Raw genomic sequence first — 19,856 nt, 5'->3', positions numbered from 1 at the left:
TCTCCGCCCTCAGTCTGAGTCAAGCCCCAGGGACATGGCATTAGGCTCCTCAGCGTCGGTGCACAGCACGCTGGCTTCGGTCCGGGAAGTGCCAAGGAAGGACTCTGGGGTCAGAGACCCTCGGCACCGGGATTAATCTTGGCACCCCTCACAGTCTCCCATCCCAAAGAAGCAGCACAGGAAGACTGATAGAGGGCGCTCTCCTTCCCGCGCACGGGAATGTGAATCCAAGGGAGGGAGATGGGTGCAAGACCGCACCTCCCCTCCAGCTCAACAGCTGCGACTGTCAACTCCAGGCCCATGAGAGTGAACATTGAGTCCGGTGCCACTGGAGGAGACCCAGGTAGAGGATTTGGACCCCCCTTCCACACCTGAGACATATGAGGCGGTGTGGGACCTGATAACATTAACAGGTCCGCACTCCTCCAACCACGGTGTCACAACACCAGTCCCGAGGCCCCAAACGATTCAGAGGCCACCAGTGAAGTCCAGGGGCAAGCCGGTTTTGACTTGGCAATGATCTACATTGTGCTGGCACCAATTCCTGGCACTGATGAGCACAGTGCCACTATGATCCCCACGCGCAGACCCATCAGAGTCTGCATCAGACACTAACTCATATGAGTCCCAGAGAACTCATATGAGTCCCTGTAGCCGCTGGCATTCCCAGTCAGCAGGGATGACCAAAACTTCGCCCTGGTACCGTGGCCACCACAATGACGGGTACTGGCTCAGATGCCGACCCAGTGGCCCTTCCGGATCTGGTGGGCTTACCACCAGTCCCAGGGGTGCGCTTTGGTACGCTCCTTTTCAGTCCCGTCTGAGAGAAGGACTGCGTCGAGGGCCAGGGATTTTTCCCAGGCATTAGCCACCGCTACTGCCGCCAGCACCACAATTGGTACCGCACCCGACAACAGACCTAGCACCGTACCCGGCATTGCAGTACCACGGACAGTACCAGAGCCGGCACCGAAGCGGACACCGACTGGGGGGCGGAGCCTCAGAGTTTTGAGGAGTCGGATGAGCAGGAGGGGATCTTCCATATTCCGGGCTCCTCCTCATCGTCTCCAGATGGGGTAGTGGCAGGAACATCCTCAGGGCCTCCCCTTCCTGACAGCAGAGCCCACCTTGAACTTCTGAGGAAGGTCACTCAGAACCTCGGGGTACAGATGGAGTTGGTCACTTAGGTGTCAGACCCAATCGTGGACATTTTATCCCCGGCAGGACCTACCAGGGTGGCCCTTCCCCTGATAAAGACCATTCAGGAGAACACACACATCCTGTGGCAAACACCATCCCCTCTGGCTCCTACAGCTAAGGGAGTCAAGAGAAAGTACTTTGTGCCCTCCAAGGGCTATGAATACTTGTTTACCCACTCCCTGCCGGACTCATTGGTAGTGGCGGCTCTTAATGCGAGGGAAAGGCAAGGGCAGCAAGGGCCTACCTCCCAAGCTAAGGATGAAACGAAGCTGGACTTCTTTGGGAGGCAGATACATTCCAAGCTATGTAACGCAAACCAGCAGGTGATCCTTAGCCGTTATAACTTCGTCATGGGACACAATGTCCAAATTCTTGGACCTTGTCCCACCAGATTCTGAGCTGGAATTCTCAGCTCTTGTGGATGAAAGCAAGATGATCCCCAGGACGTCACTGCAAGTGGCATTAGACTTGGCAGACTCTGCAACATGGACAATGTCTTCGGGTATTGCAATGTGCCATTGCTCATGGCTGCAGGCCTTGGGCCTCCCCGGGGAGGTCCAACAGACAATTCAGGACCCTACCATTTGAGGAGACCACGTTGTTTTCGGAGAAAACGGACTCGAGACTCCACAGTCTGAAAGACTCCCAAGCCACCCTAAAATCGCTGGGTCTGCACACCCCTTCCACCCAGCGTGGGCAATTTAGGCCTCAACCCATGACACGACCATACCAGGGGCAGTTTAGGCAGGACCATAACCATATGCGTCCCGGAAACCAGAAATGTTGTCACCAACCCCAACTCCCAAATAACAGGGGGTCTGGGTCATCCGGGCAGCCACCAGGCCCTAGGCAGACCTTTTGAGGATGCCCCCGAGGGCCCTATATGAACCTCTCAGCTGGATCCTTCTTTCACGTTTTTGGAACATCTATCCCATTTCTACCGAGCGTGGTCCCAAATCACCTCGGACCATTGGGTCCTGCGCTTGGTAGAGAAGGGATATTTTCTCAACTTTTCCTTAACCCCCCTCCCACCCTCCTTATCCATACCTCTTCAGGGACCCCTCTCACGAGCAACTTCTCCTCCAGGAGGTACAAACGCTCCTATCAGTGGGGGCTGTCAAGTAGGTTTCCGCCACAGCTCAAGGGAAAGGGGTTTTACTCCCAGTATTTCCTAATACCAAAAGGGGGCCTCAGACCCATCTTGGATCTGCGCAATCTCAACAAGTTCATGAAGAAACGAAAGTTTTGAATGGTCTCTTCAGCCACTATCATCCCATCCCTGGATCCAGGAGATTGGTATGCTGCCCTCGATTTTAAGGACACACACTTCCACATTTCCATAATCCCGCCCCAGAGGCACTTCTTAAGGTTTACAGTCGGGAGTTCCCACTACCAATTTACAGTACTACCATTCGGCCTATCATCAGCACCTTCAGTGTTTACCAAATATATGTCAGTCGTGGCCTCTTTTCTGTGGAAAAGGCAGTTTCAGGTATTTCCTAACCTAGATGACTGGCTGGTCCAGAACACAAGTGGATCAACATGTTTCCCTCATAAGATCCACCTTCAATGAATTGGGTCTACTCCTAAACACTCAAAAGTCAATGCTCATCCGTACTCAGAGAATAGAGTTCATAGGGGCAGTGCTGGACTCGGCACAGGCCAGAGTGTTCCTGCCCCAGTCCTGCTTCCAGGCTATTCACGACATCATATAGGACCTCAAATGATTCCCTATAACCACAGTAAGGAGTTGCTTAAAACTCCTAGGTCACATGGCATCTTGCACGTATGTAGTGCAACGTGCAAGGCTCCGACTCAGACCTCTCCAAGCTTGGCTGGCATCGGTGTATTGATCAAGTAGGCACAGTCTAGACATGGTGGTTACCCTTCCACCAGACGTTCTCAAGTCTCTTCACTGGTGGCTTAACCCATACTTGGTGTGCTCAGGGGTCGCATTTCCCAAACCCCGTCCATCCCGGTGTCTGACCACTGACAGCTAAGCCATGGGGTGGGGGGCACACCTTGGGGAGCACAGAACTCAGAGAACTGATGCTTCACATCAATTTAAGGGAGCTCAGGGCAGTCCAGCTGGCATGTTAGGCTTTTTGGCCTCTCCTGAAGGGCAAGTGCATATCAGTCCTGACAGACAAAACAACAGCAATGTTTTATATCAACAGACGGGGGGAACACGCTCCTCTCCCCTGTGTCAAGAAGCCGTCAAGCTCTGGGAGTTCGGCATAGCACACTCCATACTTTTAGAAGCGTCCTATCTTCCAGGGTCGCAGAACGAACTAGCAGACCACCTCAGCAGGTCTTTTCACAACCACGAGTGGTCTGTCCACCTGGATGTAATAACAATATCTTCCAGCGGTGGGGAGTTCCCCAGATCAGTTGGTTCACCACAAGGGCCAACAGGAAGTGCCTACAATTCTGCTCCTTCCTAAACAACAGCCCGGATTCATTGGCAGATGTGTTTCTCCTTCCATGGAAGAACTGCCTATTCTACGCGTTCCCTCTCATACCGCTGATTCACAAGGTCCTCCTCAAAATCTGGAGAGACCGAACCTCGGTGATCCTGGTGGCACTGGCCTGGCCACATCAGCATTGGTACACCACGCTACTGGAGCGATCAGTGGAGACTCCAATCGCTCTACCTCTAGTTCTGGACCTCATCACAGAAGGCCTCAACATCCCAGTCTCGAGTCTCTCCACCTCACTGCTTGGAAGCTACGTGGTTGACCCCGCTGAGCTTACATGCTCAGACACCCAACCATGGATAAAATGCTGTATTATTTTGATCCTTGATTCCTGTAGTTCTAGATTTGCTACTGAATCTGAGTGCATCTAATTTTAATCATCATCATAGTAAAACATAGCTCTTAGATTGCCTGTGTCATTCAGTGCACTCAAAGGGATTTGCAAACATTTTATCCTTAAAACCACCCCTGTGAGACAAGTATTATATGTATTTTATGGCTGAGTAAAGTGAGGCAAGTGCGACATATAGATTAAATTGCCCAAAGTCAGGCAATGATTTGGTGATATAACTAAAAATTGAACCCATCAGTGCTGGCTGCAGGCCCCCCTGTTCTAACCAATAGACTTATTCTCTCCTATGTTGATGGATAAGGTCGAAGATCTAGTAACTTCAACCATGCAAGAAGTGTGAACAATCTCTCAGAAGTACACATTATCGTGAGTCATAGTTCTGTTCATTTAATGTATAGGTATGACTAAACAGGCACTTTGGAAAAGAGGTAGATTAGGCATTTCTAGAATAAATAACAGAAATATTCAAAACACAAGACCTGGGCCAAGTCTACACTAGAAACATAAGTCAACCTGTATTAGGTTGACTTACAACCACCTCAGTAATTATTGTGGTGGTTCATGTCCACACGACCCTCCTGTCAGTGGTGTGCATCCTCACCAGAAGCACTTCCACCAACTTAAGAGGGGCCGGGGGTGGGGAGGTTGAGAGCCTAGGTGCTCATCTCCACACGCAGCTCCTCGCTCTGAGCCAGACTATGTCCTGGGCTCTCCACTCCCCATGGAGAGCCCTGCAGCTGCCCTGAGGTTCCCCGTGGGGAGCCCAGCAGCTTTCCCAAGGATCCTGGCTCCCCACCGGGAGCTTGGGAACCACCTGGACTTGAGGCGCAGAGCTCCCTGCCAGGAGCTTGGCTGTGGTGGGAAGCCTCCATACAGCATTGGACTCCCCACAGGGAGCCAGGAGCCTTCGGGTAGCAGCCCAGCTGGCAGTGGGGAGCAGGTTGTTGGGCAGGCACGGCACAGCCCAACTCGGAATAGGGAGCCTGGGCAGCAACTGGGCCGGGAATGGGGGGCTGGGGTGTGCTGGGCTCCAAGTGGGGTGGGCACAGCCTGGCTGGGAGCAGGGAGCCTGGAGGGCAGCCAGGCTCTAGCTGGAGCTAGCTCCAGCATGGAGCCATGAAATTGATAAGAATTACAGCCAACATCCGATGTAAGTAATTCACTGTCTACATGGGCACATCATTGCCCTAACTACACCAACATAAGCCCTACATTTCTCGTAGAGATGGAATTATTATGTTGGTGTGGTAGGACTCTTACGTTGGCGGGAGCGAAGTGTAGTGTTTACACTAACATAATTAGGTTGACATAAATTGCCTGACATCGACCTAACACTATAGGTCCAAACCCTGGTAGTAATGGGGGACGTTAACTACCCAGATATCTATTGGGAAAGTAATACAGCACAGTTCTTGGAATGTGTTGGAATCAACTTTTTGTTTCAAAAAGTAGAGAAAGGGGACAGCCATTTTAAACTTGATTCTGACCAGTGGGAAGGAATTGGTTGTGAATCTGAAGGTGGAATGCAGTTTGGGTGAAAGTGATCATGAAATGACTCATTTCATGATTCTAAGGAAAGGGAGTGAGAGTAGCAGAATAAGGACAATGGACTCCAGACTTTAACAAACTCTGAGAACTGGTACTTAAGGTCCTAGAGGAAGAAAATTGAAGGAATAAAGGAATTCAGGAGAGCTGATGATTTTGTAAAGAAACAATATAAAAGGCACTACTGTAAACTGTCCTGATGCAAAAGAAAGATAGAGCCATACTGGCCTCTTACTCTTCTTCCTATCAGGAGCTCTTTAATGACCTGAAAATCAAAAAGGAATCCTAGAGAACATGCAAACATGGACAAATTGCTAAGGAAGCATACAAAGGAATACTGCAAGCACATAGGGACGAAATCAGAAAAACTGAGGTATAAAATCAGCTACAGCTCGGAAGCATATTATAGTCAATTAGAAGACGTTGTATAAATAAGTTTTAGGAGCAAGAGAAAGACACAAAAGTGTAGATCCTCTACTGAGCAGGGAAGGAGATCTAATAACAGATGACATGAAGAAGGCTGAGGATTTAATGCCTAGTTTACTTGAGGCTTCACTAAAAAAGTTAACTGACCAAATGTTCAACACAATATTAACAACAAGGGAGAAAGGAGCACAAGCTGGAATAGAGAAAGAATGGGTTAAAGAATAGATAAGTTAGATGTATTCAAGTCAGCAGGGTCTGACGAAATTCACCCTAGCGTACTTCAGGAACCAGCTGAAGTAATGTCGGAACCATTACAGATTGTCTTTGAGAACTTATGGAGGATGGATGAGGTCCCAGAGAATTGGAGAAGGGCAAACATAATGCCTGTCTTTAAAAAAAGGGGAACAGAGGACCCAGTGAGGTACAGACCAGTCAAACTAACCATGATAGCTGGAAAGATACTAGAATAAATTACTTAACAAAAATTTGAAAGCACCAAGAGGATAACTGGGTTATAAGGAATAGGGATTCATCAAGAACAAATCATGCCAGACCAACCTAATTTCTTCCTTTGGCTGGGTTATTGGCCAAATTATTTCCTTAGTTTTTCATATGAAGAAATAACTGCAGATTAGGTTTAATCTTCAAAATGACATTATCTAAAATGGTCTCAATTATTTTTTACTATATATTCTGTATAAATGTATGTAAAGCTATTACATACACAAAAATACATTAAAAGAACATTAAGTTTGCAAAGTCAAGCACTGAAAAGTGATGAAATGCAGTCTCCTTCCTCCAATCCACTGTCTTATTTATCATACATCTTCCAGCTTCTGCAACAAACGATGCAGAGGCCCTGTGGACAACCCCATACAATCCCACTGTACTCTTTCACTATACAACCCTGATTCATCCCCAGAGCAGGTCTATCCTATGCACTGAATGAGGAAGGGATCCTGTGGAAAAAATTATATGTGACCATGTGATTAAGCGCTCTATCATAATGCTTGTGCACAAGGGCCCGAATTAAGGTTGCACAGGTATTTCTCAATACTGACATTTCTTGACTTAATAGTGCTTGATTTTGCTACTTTGATGATTTTAGGAGTTTTTTTGTGTATAATTTCTTAGGTTTTTTTAAAAAGCCATCTGAAAAATCAGCAATTCCATCACATGGCATCATACTATCCTCCAGCTGGTTCATCAGCAAGGTTGAACCTTGAGATCCACCTTAGAGATCTCTGCCACTTGAATTAACAGAGTAACTGTTAGCAGATGCCAATCAACTACTGCTCTGTGGACTACACTAGAAGGGGACGAGGTGCAGTTTACCAGTGGGTTTCACAGATATTTGCAATGCTGACAGCAGAGGGACTCAGATATCTTGGGTTCCACTCTACACTCTGGAGGAGAGTGTTCTCTCATGGTGTCAGAGCCTACTACCTGTTGGTTCTTCTCAGCCTAGTATTGTCTCTTCCCTACTTTGGCTCCTCGTTCTAGTCCCATTCTGCTAGTCCTCTTGCCCAGCAAGTCCTAGTCTTGTCATCTGGGATCCAGTTCCAGTCTTATTGCCTAGCTAGTCTCATTTCTCCTCTTCTGTATCTTCATCTAATCTCTCTCCGTCCCATCCTGTTTCCTCCACTGGCTACCAGTCCCAGTCTCCATCCTTGGGCTCCTCATCCGTGTCAGTTCCTATCCTTCCCCGGCTCTTGGTCCAATTTCCCCCCTTCCTGGCTCCTTGCCCTAGTCTCCTTGACCAGCTATTCCCAGTGCTCTCCCCGCAATTCCTTGTCAAATCTATTTAGTTTCCCAACCTGCCCTCGCCCCCAAAGATCTATCCTTCACTAACACCCTGTCTCCTTGCCCAGTCAGTCACACCCCCAGTGGCTCCCAGTCTCCATGCCCAGTCTCTCCCACTTCCCGTCCCCCAACTCTTCGTGATAGTTTGTCTTTCTTCCCCTCTCTTCCAGTCCAACTCTCACTGGACACTTTGTCCCAATTTACTCCATTCCTTCTCTCTGATCCAGCTCTTGTCCCCGCTGCAGTTGAGTCAGGTGGCTTACTTCTCTATGATGCCTGAATGCCAGCAGGGGGGTAACTGAAAGCACAGAGGAGAGAAGCTCCCTACTGTCAGCCTGCAGCTGCCAGGACCAGCAATTCTATGGGAAGCCCAGCTTTGCCTCTCTAGTCTTAGGCTGAAGCATGTTCAGTCATTCTGTAGGGGGTGAATGCACAGTTTGGTCCCACCTAGTAGCTCTGAGGGTCTGGAGCATGCTCAGTGAGGATGAAATCTTTAGACAATTTAGCTGCTGCAATGACTGATAAGAGAGAAAGAGAGAGATCCTTCTGGAATGCATAGAGCAGGGTTCTCAAAGTCCTGGCCCGTGGACCATCTGCAGCCCAAGAACCTCCCCACTGAGGCCCGGGGAGAATAGACGCAGGCAGACACGCTGCTGGCAATCTCTGCAGCAGGCGCCGCCCCCTGCAGCTCCCATTGGCTGTGGGAGAGGAACAGAGTTATCATCATTAGTTTCTGGGCAAAGTCAGCCATGGAGGCAGCATCGTTAGTTGCCGGGCAGAATCAGCCATGGAGGCAGCGTCACTTTTTTCCTCGATGAATATAAAGAAGTCAAAATACTGAACACAACTATCTGATGCACCCCTTGCTGCAATCCTGAAGGTTTCAACTGCTCAGTCACTGAGGCCAAACATCAACAAACCTACAGAACTGAAGCGTTGCCAGGTGTCTGGCAAACACTAAAATCTCTCTAGGAGGCGAAGAATTGTATAAACTTGTATGACAGTTTTATTATTTCTAAGAAATTGGAAATAAAAAATATAATATAAATGTTTTCTTTTCTGAACACCATCTTCAGTGACATTATTGGCCCACTGGGAGGATTTGAGGACTGGCACTGGCCCTAAGGTAAATTGAGTTTGAGACCCCTGGCATAGAGGTATAAATACCCCTCTCCCCTGTGTACATGACGGTCAGTGCTCCCAGCTGGTCTGGCCTCTTCCTGTTGCCCCCTTGGCTTTACGTAGGTAAGTCCATCCCTCTTTCCCCTCCCTCGTAACCCAAAGGACCCTTAATGGAGCAACATCCCTTTCTCCTGCTGGACAAACAAAGACCCACCACATTCAGCTGAGGTGAGTGCATCCTTATAAATTTGTTTCAAACTACAGTTGTCCTCTAACGGAACTTTTAACACTGTGCTGCATTAGAATTTAAACTGTAAATTATCTCCTGCCGATATGACAAAGCTTCAAGAACTAAACTTTCGTCAACAAAACACTGCGTGCTTAATGTCTTCCTTACTTCTTCCTTTCGTTATAGTTGATGATGGTGCTGCAGAAAAGGAGACCTTGCCAGAATTTGGAGAAGGCAAAGACACAGGAGGACTGGTGCCTGGAAAGTCATTAGTCTTTGCAACGCTGGAGTTGTGTGTTTGCATTCTAGTGAGGCAGCTCCCCCAGCTTAATCCTAAAGTAACTGGTAGCCCTGCAGTTAAAGCTGGAAAACCTCAGTTGTTGTCAGAGAGTGGAAGTAGATTGGTATCAGCAGCATTAGTTATCCTCTCTGACATTCCGTCGGTCTGCTCTCCTGAAGGTAGGATATGGTTGGTACCAATATGTGATTTTGTTACAAGGGGAGATTAAATGAAAAGATGATAGAGTAACATATACTTACTACATAACTTTCTCTGTTGGATAAATGCTGGGGCAAGGTCTTGGAGATTTCCTTATGACAATTTTCCAGTTGTTTTTGTTGTACTCAAAAGTTAAAAAAAAGAAAAGAAAAGGCTGATAGTTACAGAAGCAGTAGTGTGAGAGTGTAAAGTAGTTTTCAAGACTGAAATACTTTTCTCCCGTCTTTCCCCTGTAAAGCAGGCGATTAATGGACACATTTTATTTCACACAGATATATGTATGTAGCTGCATGCTTCCTTGATAGATCCTCAATTTAGGAATTTATAATACAGCTGTAAAAATGTGCTCCAAAGGGAAATGTGCCATATCATCTTTGTCCAAAAGCCGTCTTGTAAACTACAGAAACACAAAATAGGAAGATAGTGTTTATCTGACCATCACCCCAGACTTCATTTTTCACAGTCACCAAACCTTTTTATATTCTTTTTAAAATAATATAATTATATCAAATATGTTGTCAAGGTTCCTCCCCCACTCTGAACTCTAGGGTACAGATGTGGGGACCTGCATGAAAAACCTCCTAAGCTTGTCTTTACCAGCTTAGGTCAAAACTTCCCCCAAGGTACAAAATATTCCACCCTTTGTCCTTGGATTGGCCGCTACCACCACCAAACAAAAACTGGTTACTGGGGAAGAGCTGTTTGGAAACATCTTTCCCCCCAAAATACTTCCCAAAACCTTGCACCCCACTTCCTGGACAAGGTTTGGTAAAAAGCCTCACCAATTTGCCTAGGTGACTACAGACCCAGACCCTTGGATCTTAAGAACAATGAACAATCCTCCCAACACTGGCACCCCCCCTTTCCTGGGAAATGTTGGATAAAAAGCCTCACCAATTTGCATAGGTGACCACAGACCCAAACCCTTGGATCTGAGAACAATGAAAAAGCATTCAGTTTTCTTACAAGAAGACTTTTAATAGAAATAGAAGTAAATAGAAGTAAAGAAATCACCTCTGTAAAATCAGGATGGTAGATACCTTACAGGGTAATTAGATTCAAAACATAGAGAACCCCTCTAGGCAAAACCTTAAGTTACAAAAAAGATACACAGACAGAAATAGTTATTCTGTTCAGCACAATTCTTTTCTCAGCCATTTAAAGAAATCATAATCTAACGCATACCTAGCTAGATTACTTACTAAAAGTTCTAAGACTCCATTCCTGGTCTATCCCTGGCAAAGACAGCATAAAGACAGACACACAGACCCTTTGTTTCTCTCCCTCCTGCCAGCTTTTGAAAGTATCTTGTCTCCTCATTGGTCATTTTGGTCAGGTGCCAGCGAGGTTACCTTTAGCTTCTTAACCCTTTACAGGTGAGAGGAGTTTTACTCTGGCCAGGAGGGATTTTAAAGGGGTTTACCCTTCCCTTTATGTTTATGACATATGTATCTATTGTATCTTGTTACCCTTCACTGTTATTACCTTTGTGCTTCCATAACCCAGCTTTTTCATATGTTGCTGAGTTAGGTCTAATTTAGATTGTAATTTCCTTGAATCAGAGCCTTGTCACTGTATTTATGTAAAATACTGTTCACACCTATGGTACTGTACAAACTATAAATCCAGCAATTCCTATCCTTTGCATTTACCAGCCCCTTTTCCCACTCATTTGTACTCTACTATTGAGTCCTTGTGTCATGGTCACTGTACTGCCAGCCAAAGGGATGAGGATCTCCTTTTGGAAACAGTCACCAGCTCCCCTGTTCAATCATAAGGATTAATGTTGGATGGTGATGGACTTTTGTTACCTTCAATCCAGTGATTTTCATCTTTCAGAATGACAAGAAAAGAGTTTGGACATGGCCTTGTTAGGCTCTGAGAGGCACTATTTGTGAGGAAAATTAGTTTGCTCCTTGGGTTGAATTTGCTCCCTGCTGCATTTTTTGCCTTTAGCAGATCAGGGAGTTTTATAGCCAAATTACTTGCAGGATCAGATTAAGTCAAGAGATCAGGACATGGAATTGAACCCAGGTCTCCTATATGGTAGTGCTTATGTATAATATAATCATAATAAATGGACTGGTTTGCTGATCTTCAGTAGCTGTTCTTCCCAAGTTCCTGCAGTTAAGTTTCAGAGATTTTTTTTTCTTTCCTTTTAAGGAAAAAGGACAAGAACCTAAGGCACCAGTTCAGTAATGCATTTAAGTACATCTCTATTCATTCTATTTTGCTGAATAGCGATGGACTTAAGCACAATAAAGTCAAGTGTGCACTTTGACTTTAAGTGTGCGCATTGCTTAGTCAGGTCCTAAAATAGTGCACAAAATGTATGGGTGGACTCTACTCCATTGGCTTCAGTAGGATTCAGGTGTCTGCACTAGCAGAGCCCAGTCTAAACATTTAAACACGTTGGAACATAGGCATTGCCATATTGGGTCGGACCCAAGTTCTGTCTAGTTCAGTATTCTGTTTCCAACAAAGGCTAGCGCCAGATGTTTCAGAGGGAGATGTAAGAACCACACTGTTGGCAGATGTGGGATAACCTGCTCCTCACATTAGGTGTGATGCTTTCCTAAATTTTTGTTAGCTATAACTATTATAACTCTAGATATTATTATGCATGTTCAATGTCTTATCTCTTCTTTTAATCTTGCTAAATTCTTAGCTCACTGACTTCCTTCAGCAAAGAGTTTCACAGTCTAATTATGTGCCATGGGAAAAGTATTTCTTTTTGTCAGTTTTGAATTTGCCACCTGTTAATTTCATGGAATGTCATCCCTGTTCTAGTGTTCTGAAACAGACACAACAGAAGCTCCCAAACTACCATCTTTATTTTGTGTATTATATTATGCCCCTTCTTATTTGTCTCATTTCCACAGTGAACAATCCAAATCTTTTTTCGTTCTTTTTTTCATATGCATTTTTCCACATCATTATCATTGCCTTTCTCTGAACACCCACTAATTCTGACTTTTATCTTACATGATAAACTTTAGGTATGTGAGTAGTCCCAGTGAAGTAAATGACTATCTGACTTAAAAGGAGAGCATGTCTTTAAGTAGCCAATCTGCTTCTATGTTTGACATTTGACATAAAATCACATGCTGTTTAAATACTTTTTTCTGGAACCAAGACTTACAATAAGTAGGCAACTTTTAGAAATAAAAACTGTTTAGACATTATATATAAAAAGGGAATTGAAGAAAAGTGATTTATAAAATAACAAATTCTGTAAGTCTTTCGCTTTATACAGTGACATACCAAGCATTTGTTTTGTCTCATAGGAAGTGTTTCCGTACTCCCTACTATCCTGTACCTAATTATTGGAGTCCTCAGAGAAACTGCTGTGAAATTGCCAGATGGCCAGTTACCTTTGACAGCTGCTGCATCTTTACAAGCTCTTAAGGGGATATTGTCTTCTCCTATGGCTCGAGCAGAGAAGAGCCGAACTGCTTGGACTGAACTTCTTCGTAGTGCTTTAGTCACAGTTCTTGACTGTTGGGATCCAGGTAACCAAAAATGAAAGGGGGACAGTGAAAAGATGCTTGGCATAGCTAAAATTCAGATAACTCTAGAAGATTCAGATGGTGGTGGAAGAACTGAACTACTTTGTTAAGATAACTTAATGTCTGAGGGTGAAACTTACTTCACCCATGTAGTCCAACTTTAATATTCTTAAGTACAGCCCACACCTATTTCTGCTACTACAGTCTATAGGTTGGAGTGGCCATCAGAGTCTCTCCATGCCTCTTTTGTGGTGTAGTAGTCACTGGTGTAATGGGAAGGCAGATTTCATGGTTCCTCACGTGGTTTACACCCAGCCTCAGCCTGTTGCTATCCTCTGCCCCAGCCTATGTTGGAACAGTGCACTCAAAGGGTGTATCCACTGCAGTGGTGCTCCCCCGCAGAGCTCTAATGTGTGGAAGGCTACATGCTTATCCTTTGTACCAGGGCCACAGGTCAGAATTAAAACAGCACTTTCACCATCGGTGGACCTATCTGCTTTCCTTTGGATGAATAAGCTTAGGGGGTCTTTCATGCAGTTCCCACATCTGTACCCTAGAGTTCAGAGTGGGGAAGGAACCCTGACATTTGCCTAGTCTAGACATGGGCTTGCAGGTGTGGTAGATAATTGCACACTTAGAATATCTGCAGATATGTTATGTATTTTATGAGAAAAGAATTTAATTCCTCAGGCCAGCTGATACTTTTTTTCCCAAATCTCTCCAATTATCAGTGTATTACTTGTAAACGGACTTCCAACTGAGTGCCATGTTCCATGAGTAGTCACATCAGAGCAGTACAGAGATGGACTATTACCTCTCTCTGTTCTGTGATGTGCTGCTTCTGAGCCCAAAATTACACTGCCCCTTTGTTTTTGCTGCTCCTATCTCCTGCAGACTCCTGTCTAATTTGCTGTCTTATCACCCCTTCACTATGTCTTTCTCAACATTACTGCTTTGTTTTTTCTCTTCTGAATGGTTATGATTATTTTAACTCCTTTTACTCTCCTGAAACATTATTAGCTTGCATTTGTTCAATCTTTACGTCATTTTATTTTTTTGACCATGTTTCTCATTTCTCTAGGTCTTTTGGTATCACTTTTTCTTTCCTCATTGGTGTTTACAACACCCCCAGTTCAGCATTATCTGCACATTTCTAACAGGCAGCCTGTGTTCCAAGTCATTAAAGAAAATGTTAAGTAAAACTGGACTTTCCACAGGCTTCCTGGACACCACTTTTCAACTTGATACATTGTTAGTCAACACTACCATGTGTTTATGGACTTTTAGTGTTCAGTATATATGACAGCATTCCTCTCCAAGCCGATCTGAGTTAATTGTGAGAGTGAGATTTCATGAGGCAGTATCAAATGCTTTGAAATTCAATTACATCTAAAATACTGCATTACCTCACCCATTAATGTTTTAGTCAGTTAAGAAATGCAATGAAGTTTTGTAAGACATAACCTTAAAAAAAAAATGCTGTTCGTTCCTCATGATTCCAACTGATTTTGTTCTAATAGTTACGGCAGTTACCCTTCAAACCACTGTAAAATACAAATTCCAGTAATGAAGAGGAATTTTTTCATGTATCTCTAAGATTTTAACATTACATTTGCAGTTCCTATTAATAACTTTAATAAAGTGCCATGCACATGCCTCAACAAGTGGAAAACCTGATGAGACCAGTGGGGACTGGGACAGCCTCAGCAGAAAGGGGGAGGAGAATACTTGCTGGGGGGATGCAGGAGCAGCCTCTTCCAGATTCTAGCCACTCATTGGCCAGCCTGGGGAGGAAGGGAGCTGATGGGTCCCTCATCTTCCCCTTTCAATAATTTAAACCCTAACCCAGGCCATGTGGAGCTTCTTTTTGTTCCATTCCAGCTCCTATTATGCCTACCCCCACCCCTATACTGATGGCTTTGGAGCTGTGTATTGCAGAGGCTGTGGGTCTGACCAATCATGTGGGATCAGGAAGGAATTTATTCTAGGGGCCAAATTGGCAGCAGCCTGGGGAGGTTTTTTGCCTTCCTCGCAGCATCCTGAAGGCACAGTTAGGTTAAATAGTGGTAGGATTTAGTAATTAGTGATAGTGCTTGGCAAGGATGTTAATTCCAGTGCGATTAAAAGAAACGATTCCCTGAAGTGAAATACTTGGGATTTTGTTTATGGGCCTTGTGCTCACATGCTGAGATCCTCCCCTTTAGCACCCTCAGTCACCTTTGTCAGGGGGAGGACAGTAGAACTCCAGAAAAGTGAGCTGAGTCCTAGAGGTAGACTAAGGAGAGTCTACCCCCACTCTGGAACTACTTAAAATGTCTGGTATGCAAGTATGGGTGACAAAGCCATAGTGCCCTTCCTCTGTGACAGGTTTAATAAAGTTGCAGCCTGCTACTTGAAATCCATCCCTGTGTATGTCGTCATTTGCTACCACGTCCAGATCAATTGCCATTGGTTTTAGATTCTTCTGAGAACAGTTGTATCAGTAAATACAAAAGAAAAATGTTTTCTTAATACAAAGTTAATGTGTTTGCACCATTGTATAATTCCATTTAGACATAATATAGAAAATGCCATGCCAAAAAATGTTTCATGAGCACTTTTTACATCACTTTAGAACATTACAATTGGCAATATTACTTTTAGAATGTGAATTTGAGACTCTTTTATCTTTAGTAGATGGAGCTCAACAAGAACTTGATGAAGTCAACCTGCTTACTGCCATTACAGTATTTATTTTGTCTACAAGTCCAGAAGTTATTACCATAGAGTGCCTTCAAAAGCGTTGTATTGAGAAGTTTAAAATAGCACTTGATTCAAAAGATCCTGTGGTAAGTACTTTTTCTAGCTAGAGGAGTATTTCAGTTAGAAGCATGCTAAAGTTCTTCTAGCACATTTTCTGTTGAGCTGTTTCACTGGACCGAACTAAGTGTTGATTTGAAAGAATTTTTTTTAATTCTGTCCCATTTAGATCTGTTGTATTTTAAAGTGCAGTTTTAAACTAGGTTTCAGAGTAACAGCCGTGTTAGTCTGTATTCGCAAAAAGAAAAGGAGTACTTGTGGCATGAAGTGAGCTGTAGCTCACGAAAGCTCATGCTCAAATAAATTGGTTAGTCTCTAAGGTGCCACAAGTACTCCTTTTCTTTTTGTTAATTTTAAACTAGTTGGCCAGAGCTAGTGGGTCTGTGCTGTGCCTTGCTTTTAACTGTTGTTCATTAAAATGTTCTGTGTACAAATGAAGTATTTTCTATATTATTGTTTCACCATCTGGGAAATAAGAACGCCATGCTTTGATAAATTGATAAGAAAGTTATCTAGTTTTGCGGATGTTTCCTTAATTTTCTCTGTGCACTTATTTTAGACCTTAGGGCAATACTCTGCCAGGTCATCTGTTTTGATTCTCTATCTGTACTCTTGACAGAAACAGCACATTAGGGGGATTTTTGTCTTGTTTCTTACATGGTGGAAGTATACCACTATCATAGCGGTTCACCCTTTATCACACTGAAAGTGCAGCTTTAAAGATGATACTCCCTTGGGCTTTTGTTAATTAAATAGTAGTTCCCCAAATGTGGTCTTTATATTGACCAGTGTGGGAGTCCATCGTAAACCAGTTTTTTTTTCCTCCTCTTTCTATACTGATTTATCAATCAGAAAGTCAGCTTTATTTAATGTTTAATTATCAGAATTGATGACTCACTGCTAGAATATTTACTTTTTAATATTTACTTTTTAAGTCTATTGCTATATGTCCAATTTTAGAAGTCTCCATTTTCAGCAGGATGGCTTTCACTAATAAGAATTTCAGAAAGCCAGGTGTAATTACAAAAAAAGAAATAGTGACACAGGGTGAAATTTTCAAAAGCATCTAACTAACTTAGGCACCTCAGCCTCTCAAAAGTCCTATAGACACTTAGACTCCTAAGGCATTAAGTAAGCATTTCTATTGTAAGCCCCTACTTTTAGTCAAGTGTAGTTTTCTCCAAAAATTTCATTTTAACATGGTTAGGAAACCTAGTGGGCTCGTGAGCCTAAAACTCTATTTAGACATTTTTAGTTATGAGTGCAAGATGTGTTTTATGGTTTCTTCGTTACTTGTTAAAATAATTCTGAGATACTTTTCTGACATCATTTAACTTTTCAAAGTGTGTTTTATCATTAGCTAATGAAAAGTTTCTCTTGCCATGTGAATTTTCAAGCTTTTGTACACTTTTTTTCTTTTAAAAACTTTATCTTCAAAATTGTTTGAAGTGCCAAGGCATTCTGACATGTAGTTTTAAGTGTAACTTTGTTTACATTCAGTATTGTAACTGTAACTTTTCCCCTTTAGGTACAGCTTAAGTGCTATCAGCTGCTGCTTTCCATCTTTCAATATCCCAACAGAGCTGTCTCATATCCTTACATTCATTCTTTGGCACCATCTATTATGAGGAAATTGCAGGAAACAGAAAAAACAAAGCCTGAGAATTCTGCTGAACTGCAAGTCATTCAGGAAGGAATAAAGGTGGTCGCAGCTCTCATAGCCATTGCTGAGGAAGAACATCGTAAGTCCCTCAATTCCAATGCCCTTTTAATGTCTTAAGTGGCTGTCGGGAATCAACTAAAACAAAATGTATTCCCCCATAATTATAATTTTGAACAAAATTTAATTATTAGTTATGCTAGTTAACAGTATGTCTTAGAAAAATGTTGACTTTCTTTCTGTGCTTAGTAGTCATTAGGATTTGAAAACTTTAAAAAAATTATTTGATATCTAAGTGTTGTTTTTAATTTTTATAGGTGCTTATTTGGTGGCCTGCCTCCTGCCCCTCCTTATTTCCTTTCTTTTGGATGAGAATTCTTTGGGGTCAGCCACAAACTCAGCAAGAAATCTACATGAGTTTGCTTTGCAAAACGTGATGCAGATTGGTCCACAGTACTCATCAGTTTTTAAAAAAGTAATGGCTTCCTCTCCAACTATGAAAGCCAGGCTTGAATCAGCTGTAAAAGGCAATCAGGAAAGCATTAAAGTCAAGACAACACCTAAACATGCAAAGAATCCTGGGAAAAGTTCAAGCATTCAATTAAAGACCAACTTTCTCTGAAGTATCTTAAGCACTTTGATAACACTGCAAAAAAGTCCCTTTTCATTTCTAATTACAGTAGTCAGGAAGAGTTGGTTTCAGTTTTAGCTCAATTTTGACTTGAAATCCAGATGATTTTTTAAAAACAACATTCTTTAGAGATTTGCTTTCTATTAAATATAATTGACCTTTTAAATTTGAGCACTCTGAGTAAAACGTATCAAATGTAATATAAACTATATATTTGCATTAATAAAATAACAAATCTGCAAGAACCGTGCATTTCTAATATCAATGCAGACAAGAAATAAGACTTAGATATATTGAGGAGCCAGCCGTTTTTATTCATTAAATAAACTGAATTATTTTTGGCAATACTTGTTTAAAACAAAAGTTACTGTGATTATTGATTTTGGATTTAACTGGGGCATAAATTTACTTGCTGTTCAGTCTTTCCTAAGTACTAATTTAACATACTGCATATATTGAATGTCCTTGTCATCCTTAAGATAAATTATTGTTGAGCTCTAATATCCCACTGCATTTAAGGTAATATTGACTTCTTTAATTAAATGCTAATAAACTCTTGAGCTGTCCAAGATATAGCAATATAACACTTGCTGTTATATTACAGCTTCACAATGCCTGTTCACTTTGGCCCCAGTTCTGCAGGGACTTGCAGTGTGGGACTTATGTGCTTACAGTTAAGGCACATGTGTATGTGTTTGCACAACTGGTGCCTTATTGCTTCATATAAAGCCTCACTTTTCAGGATATACTTTTTGGTTTAACTTTATATTATGCTAGCCAGACAGTTGAAACTTACATAACCTGAAAAGGACAGCAGTTTTGATGCACTGTGCCTCTGATTCAGACATCTATCTATCTAGCTGCATCTATTTCATGATTTTTAAATGATCAAGTATCTATACGTGACTCTCACTAATAATCATATCTTTTCAAGGAGGGGTGGAAATGTCTGAAGTTAGCTTATCTTGTGTCAAAATACAACAAACTTAAAGAAAAAGTACAAAAAATATAATTTTTATCAAGGAACATATTTTAATATAGAAAAAAATGTAACTACTAAAAATGCAATGGCTATAAAGTATTTTCTAATTATTGCCTTTTTTCTTTTGTGCCAGTATTAGCTCACTAAACCAAATACTGTCAAAATGAGTATAGTATTTCCTTGTTAAAAATTAGTCAAGAAAAGAAAAACGTCTACGGAGCTGAGAAACACACTGTGACTCAGGAAGAGTGTGATGTACTGTATTTTATTATAAGATTTGTATATAAATACTATTGTAAATTGTACAGCATTAACCATTTGACCAAAATTCTAACAATTCATTTTTCTAATTCACATAAATAAACCTAATTTTCTTCAGTTAAGTGTGTTTTTCATTTTACCTGATAGAAGGACTTTCATTTATTTCGAGTTACTTTAAAAATCTGGATTTTAATTAATATTCCCAATCAATACAGTGTCCCTATCTGTGGTGGTTTAATGACAAGACAGGACACGGCTTTAGCAAGCAAGCAAGCTGGTTTGCTGACAGGCTTCTGCCTGTCAGCTTTCCTCCTTCCCTTTTATTTCTCTCCCTCCTGCGCATTACATATTCTGACCGCAA

At 42.7% G+C, this 19,856-nt stretch overlaps 1 protein-coding gene across 13 annotated transcripts in view; it reads left to right on the top strand.

The window, feature by feature from the left end:
• Positions 1-19,612, top strand: part of HEATR5A (HEAT repeat containing 5A) — a 128,324-nt gene extending 108,712 nt beyond the window's left edge. For 11 of the 13 annotated variants that reach the window (XM_048852593.2, XM_048852589.2, XM_048852597.2 and 8 more), the window contains 5 exons: positions 9,341-9,613; positions 12,941-13,165; positions 15,836-15,990; positions 17,490-17,703; positions 17,939-19,612. In XM_048852593.2, coding sequence (XP_048708550.1) covers positions 9,341-9,613; positions 12,941-13,165; positions 15,836-15,990; positions 17,490-17,703; positions 17,939-18,243 — 1,172 coding nt within the window. In that variant the 3' untranslated portion in view covers positions 18,244-19,612. The remainder of the gene's footprint in view (positions 1-9,340; positions 9,614-12,940; positions 13,166-15,835; positions 15,991-17,489; positions 17,704-17,938) is intronic. The other 2 variants (XM_075129748.1, XM_048852596.2) reach the window with 1 other exon arrangement.
• Positions 19,613-19,856: the final 244 nt, after the last annotated feature.

Source organism: Caretta caretta, chromosome 6, assembly GCF_965140235.1.
Source record: "Caretta caretta isolate rCarCar2 chromosome 6, rCarCar1.hap1, whole genome shotgun sequence".
NCBI classification, from domain to species: Eukaryota; Metazoa; Chordata; order Testudines; family Cheloniidae; genus Caretta; species Caretta caretta.
The sequence above is the reverse complement of the archived record's forward strand: the minus strand, read 5'-3'. Positions and strand labels throughout refer to the sequence as shown.